At 43.7% G+C, this 7,526-nt stretch overlaps 1 protein-coding gene across 2 annotated transcripts in view; it reads left to right on the top strand.

Annotated features, from left to right (window-relative positions):
- erlin2 (ER lipid raft associated 2) overlaps window positions 1-7,526 on the top strand; it is a 39,929-nt gene that overhangs the window by 24,263 nt on the left and 8,140 nt on the right. Inside the window, exons 9-10 of one of the 2 annotated variants that reach the window (XM_033972431.2) lie at window positions 3,310-3,401; window positions 3,527-3,616. In XM_033972431.2, coding sequence (XP_033828322.1) covers window positions 3,310-3,401; window positions 3,527-3,616 — 182 coding nt within the window. Of the gene's footprint in view, window positions 1-3,309; window positions 3,402-3,526; window positions 3,621-7,526 lie in introns of both variants that reach the window. The other variant, XM_055223977.1, reaches the window with a different exon arrangement.

Below are 7,526 nucleotides of genomic sequence, written 5' to 3'. Positions count from 1 at the left end.
TCTGCCAAGAGCTTTAAAGGAGATTTTATTGTTCATCTTAAGTGAAGAGGATTAATAATTACATTACAATTCAATTTTAAAAGTATTTGAATTCTAATAATAACGTTTGATACTGGATACAGATTTTGAACCCACAGTGATCCAACTTTTAAGCATTGACTTGTATCTGAGTATTTTGTATCTGAGTATTGCTTTTTTTTTTCTTTTCTTTTTTTCTTTTGTGTGTTTTTTTTTTTTTTTTTTTTTTTTAGTACAGGCCAATACTACACACTTGATGCTAAAGGCAGGAGGCAAGTGTTTATCAAACAGGCACAATAGCTGATGCCAAAGTTAACAGAGCCAACCTCACGAAAGATGACACCTCATTGGTCAGTTATTGGATTTACAGACAAATTTGTGAAAATAAAAACAAACACCATTATCAAAATGTATATTGAATGTCTGGTATACACTGTATATATTAGTGGACTAAGGGAGTGTGACGTCAGCCATAGTGTTCGGGTTTCAGCCAAAGTTATAGAGCCAATCAGGAGCGAGACTATAAACTACTATAAAATAAACTATTCCTGTAAGTCTACCCTACATGAAACTGGTGTTTTTATTTTAATGTCAGAATGAGAAGCCTAACGGCAGCAGTTACATAGAGAGGAGCCCAGATTTTTCCATTTGGAATCAGTCTCGGATGGAATCATTTGGCGCCCATGCACACTTCCTATTTGGAACGCAGCAGCTAGCAGGCTAACTATGTCCATTTATACAGTGGCTTGCAAAAGTATTCATACCCCTGGAACTTTAAAAAAATTTGTCAAGTCACAACCACAAATTAAAATATTTTTATTTGAATGTTATGTGAATTAGTAACACAAAATGGTACATAAATGTGAAGTAGAAAATTAAACATCATTTCCAGATGAAAAAACAAAACAAAACTGAAAAGTGCAGTGTGCAAAAGTATTCAGCCCCAATACTTTGTGGATCATTGTCCTGCTGGAAGGTGAACCTCCGCCTCAGTCTCAAGTCTTTTGCAGACTCCAACAGGTTTTCTTCCAAGATTGCCCTGTATTTAGCTCCATCCATCTTCCCATCAACTCTGACCAGCTTCCCTGTTCCAGCTGAAGAAAAACACCCCTACAACATGATGCTGCCACCACCGTGTTTGACTGTGGGGATGGTGTGTTCAGAGTCATGTGCAGTGTTAGTTTTGCTTTTCCAGGGGAATGAATACTGTTGCAAGCCACTGTATACAGTCTCAAGCCTTTATCCAAATAACAGTTTAAATTTGAATATTATGACAGCGCTAAACTTCATATTTCTGCCTTCCCTTAAAATGTTTATTCAGTAATAGAAAACTATGTATGTGGAAGTGAAAGTTGGAAATCCAGGTGCGTAACCAAAGAGTCAGTCAGGTGCCAATCAGGAGCGACGTTGTTGAAAGTACTCGTCCCTTCTTGCCCACATCACAGGTTTAGTTAAATGCTGATATGCTTGATCTAATTTATGCGATGACAAACTGCCAAATTAAGATGGGTGTATGGGGCTTTTGGACTTGAGCATAAAACTGTGAATGCCAAAAGAAATTAGTGTCAAGAGCAAACATGTGCTGTGTTTGTGGGCGTATTTTCAATTACAAGATTTTTGGATTGCTTTAAGGCACTGTATTTGATGTTTATCTTATTTTTACAGTCATCAAACATCAAAAAAACATCAAAAACCCAAACCATACTTACCTCACACTTTCCCAGAATTCTAAGTTAGCACTTAGGACCGGCTTGTGTTGCTCTCTGGCCAGATACCACGAGGGCTGACCAAGTATTTATATTGCTAATGTCAACACAAATGGGGTATTTCAGTGGTTTTTTGGGTTGTTTTTTTTTATTCACTGCCATTTCTCTTTCTTTACTGTTCTTTACTTTTACTTTTCTAGGTTTTGTGCATAATTTTTCTCTCACCGTTCTGGTTTGTTTCACTTTGCTACAAACCTTTTCAATTTTTCTGTCTAACTTAAAACGCGCACTGCGGAGATACATATGTTTTTACTATGTCAAGAATATTTCACAGGTATTCAAACAATCTACCACCAGTCCAAATTACAGGTCAGATCTGTGAATTGGTGACCCCACTTATAGTAATAGTGTGTGATTTTGACGATATTTTTGAGCAATAAAGCACAATATGTCTTCTTTAATTACATTTGTCTTTTCATCTGATTTATAATTATAATCTGTGACACCCATGGATCATTTTGTTACAATTTGGATATTTTAAATTGCAATATTCATCTAAAACGACTTAATAAAAGAAGCTGAAGTCTGCTGGTTTTAGGGATAGATGCAGATTACTCTAGCAAGTAGCAGATTATTATTTTTTTTTTTTAGTACCAAAATAGCTTGACGCTGCTGCCAAATTCTACGCGTAACACTGATTAAGAAAATACAAATGTGGAAGAAATTCGCGTTATGGAGAGACTTACATATATTCTAAGGTTACAAAAAGAAAAATATGAAGAACACTTGGAAAAATGGAAATTGTATTTAAATGACAGCTGACCGATTGTTTGTTGTTTTATTGTTTTGTCTTTTGAAAACAATAAAATATAAGTTAAAAAAAAAGAAAAAAAAATACAAATGAACAAAGTAATTAAAGGGCAGTGGGCGTATGCAGGTGTAGGTGAAAATAGGGTGCACCGTGGATGAATCATTCACCTTGGAGAGGGTAAATGAGAAGGGGAATCACATATAACACGGTTAAAAGCTCAAAAAAAGTAATGGGTCTGCTTTCAAAACTGTAGCTGGATATGTTTAATGCTGTACCGTGAAACATCCCAGAAAACTGGAACAGAACAGAACACTTCTACCAACAGAAAAGTTACATAGTGTGCCTTTAAATAAAACCTAGACTGCACAACATTTAGCAAATCATTAGTTTAGATTTAGCTTTAATTAATCCTGTTTTTTTTATAATATTTTATTAGCTGGTTGTCGTTTTTTCATATTTGTGTGGGAAAAATGCATATTAAATTTACCAGTGTAATCCCTCAGTCGTCCAGGTCTTCTTCCTTTCGTTCTGGTCAGATTACTGGTGGAAACTGGCAGCGTCCACCAGTCTGACCACAACTGAAGTAGTGGCTTGGATGAGCAGCGAAATGTCTTCATGTCTGCAGCTTTTTGTCCAGTTGACAGTTTTAACTTTTAACTTAGCTTTTAATATTAAGTTTGCATGCATGTAGTATGTTTTATGCTATTTGTTTTTCGCATAACCACTAAATATTATTACATTAACTTGATTGCTTAAGTTATTGTGTCTTTACAGGGAGAGCGAAAAAACCAAGCTGCTCATTTCTCAACAAACCCAGAAAGTTGTGGAAAAGGAGGCGGAGACTGAGCGGATCAAGGCTGTCATTGGTAAAAAATAAAAAATAAACATAATAAAAGTAAATTAAACGATTCATTCAAATGCTAATGACAGTCTGGTGAAAGGCCATAAAAGTGTTCACATACCACAATAATTACTAGTTTGTATTCTGCAGAGGCTGAGAAAGTTGCGCAGGTGGCGGAGATCAAGTTCGGACAAAAGGTGATGGAAAAGGAAACTGAAAAGAAGATCTCTGAAATTGAAGGTGTGTGATTACATAAGGAAACTTGGATGTTATTTCTTTGCCTAGAATATTACATAGTGTGGCATTAATATTGACTCTCATGAGCTTTAAACCATGTCATAATGCTGTTGCCTCCTCAAAAACATACGTGGAGTTGTGCTTTGTTTCATTCACACATTTTTGAGTAACCCTTTATTATTAAGTCTGTCTACATCTCCAAAACAAAAAAAAAGCTCTGTTCCACCTTGTGATGTCATGCTGTAGTAGTTTCAAGTTAACATCTACCTTTTACCTTTAGTTCAGTAGCAATTCAACAATTCCAGGGCTGAAATCATCCAAATGTTTCCAGTGAAGGTGTATGGAGTTTAAAAACACAGTGGAGCATTTCCTATTTTCTCTATCTCCATGAACACAAGCTAATAACGCCAGTAGGCCAGAAATGGCTTTTTATGCTGATGTACAACATGACAAAAGATCTCAACTGCATATTTATTATATCTAACAGTTACCACATGCAACTTCCTTGAGGTGCAACGCCACCTGCATTATTCCAAGAAAAGAAAAGTTAAAACCATTGTTTAGAATAATACAAGTAATAATTAGAAAAACCTGTGCTCATGCCTGTCATGTGCTCCATGGAATAGGCGTTTGACGAGAACAGTGACTCAGGACCAAAACTGTAGAGACCAGAAGACACCAGAAGAATACAACCTTGTCTTGTAAATGCTGTAACTGACAGATTTTTGGTCCAATGTATTCCTCCTAAGAGAAAGTTTTATTTAAAAATTGCAGGCCCTTTGGAAAAGGGATTGGCGCTTGTCTCAACAGTAAATTTCCTGGCAAGTTTTATCCCAGACTTTCATTTGAGATTTAGCTACTGCTACTTTCCATGTGCAGTCTGTTGGCAGGTGAACACACTTTAAAACTACACATTTCATTACAGTTACATTATAAGACTAACAGTTCAACATTAACTGTCCCCATGTCCAATACACTGTTTCCTACAGTCCACATAACTATTAAAACATACAGTGAAACAGAACAGTAAATAATTAACTAGATTGATGTCGACACACTTGATTGCAGACCATTTCAGACTGTCTGGAAGATGATTCCACTGTCTGACAGTTTGAAAAGAAAAAAACAAGGATCTTTTTTGAACTGCAGTTTCAGCTCACAGACCAAGTGGATCAGGAAGTTTGTTCAGAAAAAAAGTTTAATACATTTTTTAAATGGAGGTGGAGCTGTATTATTAATCATTTTGAATATCCATCCATCCATCCATTTTCTTCCACTTATCCGGAGCCGGGTCGCGGGGGCAGCAGTCTAAGCAGGGACTCCCAGACTTCCCTCACTCCGGACACGTCCTCCAGCTCCTCCGGTGGGACCCCAAGGCGTTCCCAGGCCAGCCGAGAGACATAGTCCCTCCAGCATGTCCTGGGTCTTCCCTGGGGCCTCCTCCCGGTGGGACATGCCCAGAACACCTCCCTAGGGAGGCGTCCAGGAGGCATCCTGAGCAGATGCTCGAGGCACCTCAGCCGGCTCCTCTCGATGTGTAGGAGCAGCGGCTCTACTCCGAGCTCCTCCCGTGTGACTGAGCTCCTCACCCTATCTCTAAGGAGGAAACCCATTTCGGCCGCTTGTATCCGCGATCTTGTCCTTTCGGTCATTACCCAAAGCTCATGACCATAGGTGAGGGCTCAGCTCCTTCTTCACCACAACGGACCGATACAGCGACCGCATCACTGCAGACGCTGCACCGATCCGCCTGTCAATCTCACGCTCCATCCTTCCCTCACTCGTGAACAATACCCCGAGATACTTGAACTCCTCCACTTGAGGCAGAGACTCACCACCCACCCGGAGAGGGCAAACCACCTTTTTCCGGTCGAGAACCATTCCCTCGGATTTGGAGGAGCTGATTCTCATCCCAGCCGCTTCACACTCGGCTGCAAACTGCCCCAGTGCCTGCTGCAGGTCCTGACTCGAAGAAGCCATCAGGACCACATCATCCGCAAACAGCAGAGATGAAATCCTGTGGTTCCCAAACCAGACCCCCTCCGGCCCCTGGCTGCGCCTAGAAATTCTGTCCATAAATATAATGAACAGAACCGGTGACAAAGGGCAGCCCTGGCGGAGTCCAACATGCACCGGGAACAGGTCTGACTTACTGCCGGCAATGCGAACACAGCTCCTGCTCCGGTCATACAGGGACCGGACAGCCCTTAGCAAAGAGCCCCGGACCCCATACTCCCAGAGCACCCCCCAAAGGACACCACGAGGGACATGGTCGAATGCCTTCTCCAGGTCCACAAAACACATGTGGACTGGTTGGGCAAACTCTCATGAGCCCTTGAGGGCCCGATGGAGAGTATAGAGCTGGTCCAGTGTTCCACGACCAGGACAAAAACCACACTGCTCCTCCTGAATCCGAGGATCGACTATCGGTCGGATTCTCCTCTCCAGTACCCTGGAATAGACCTTACCGGGAAGGCTGAGGAGTGTGATTCCCCTGTAATTGGAACACACCCTCCGGTCCCCCTTCTTATACAGAGGGACCACCACCCAGGTCTGCCATTCCACAGGTACTGTCCCCGACCGCCACACGATGTTGCAGAGACGTGTCAGCCAAGACAGTCCCACAACATCAAGAAACTTGAGGTACTCAGGACGGATCTCATCCACCCCCAGAGCCTTGCCACCGAGGAGCTTGCCAACCACCTCGGCAACTTCAGCCAGGGTGATGGTTGAGTCTCCGGGTCCCCAGTCTCTGCTTCCTCCTCGGAAGACGTGACGGTGGGATTGAGGACATCCTCGAAGTATTCCTTCCACCACCCGACAACATCCCCAGTCGAGGTCAGGAGCTCTCCACCCGCACTGTAAACGGTGTTGGTGAAGCACTGCTTCCCCCTCCTGAGGTGTCAGACGGTTTGCCAGAATTTCTTTGAGGCCATCCAATAGTCCTCCTCCATGGCCTCCTCAAACTCCTCCCAACCTCGAGTTTTTGCCTCTGACCGCACGAGCCACGGCACGCTTGGCCCGCCTGTACTCATCGGTCGGCTGCCTCAGGAGTCCCACGAGCCAACAAGGCTCTATAGGACTCCTTCTTCAGCTTGACGGCATCCCCTTACTTCCGGTGTCCACCACCAGGTTCGGGGATTGCCGCCGTGACAAGCACCGCAGACCTTACGACCACCGCTACGAGCGGCCGCATCGACAATAGAGGTGGAGAACATGGCCCACTCGGAGTCCATGTCTCCAACCTCCCCCGGGATCAGGGAGAAGTTCTCTCAGAGGTGTGAGTTGAAGACCCCTCTGACAGAGGGCTCTGCCAGACGTTCCCAGCAGACCCTCACGATGTGCTTGGGCCTGCCAGGTCTGTCCGGCTTCTTCCTTCGCCAGCGGCTCCAACTCACCACCAGGTGGTGATCAGTTGACAGCTCAGCCCCTCTCTTCACCCGAGTGTCCAAGACACGCGGCCGGAGATCAGATGACACGACAACAAAGTCGATCATCGACCTCCGACCTAGGGTGTCCTGGTGCCACGTGCACCGATGGACACCCTTGTGCTCGAACATGGTGTTTATTATGGACAAACTGTGACTAGCACAGAAATCCAATAACAAAACACCACTCGGATTCAGATCAGGGAGGCCGTTCTTCCCAGTCACGTCCCTCCAGGTGTCACTGTCATTACCCACATGGGCGTTGAAGTCCCCCAGGAGAACAACGGAGTCCCCAGTTGGTGCACTGTCTAGTACCCCTCCCAGGGACTCCAAGAAGGCCGGGTACTCTGCACTGCTGTTTGTCCCGTAGGCCGACACAACGGTGAGAGTCCTGTCCCAGACCTGAAGGCGCAGGGACGCGACCCTCTCGTTCACCGGGGTGAACCCCAACACGAAGCGGCTGAGCTGTGGGGCAATGAGCAAGC

This window comes from Periophthalmus magnuspinnatus, chromosome 9 (assembly GCF_009829125.3).
Source record: "Periophthalmus magnuspinnatus isolate fPerMag1 chromosome 9, fPerMag1.2.pri, whole genome shotgun sequence".
Classification (NCBI taxonomy): Eukaryota; Metazoa; Chordata; class Actinopteri; order Gobiiformes; family Gobiidae; genus Periophthalmus; species Periophthalmus magnuspinnatus.
Note: the sequence above shows the minus strand (reverse complement) of the source record. Positions and strands in the feature narration are given on the sequence as shown.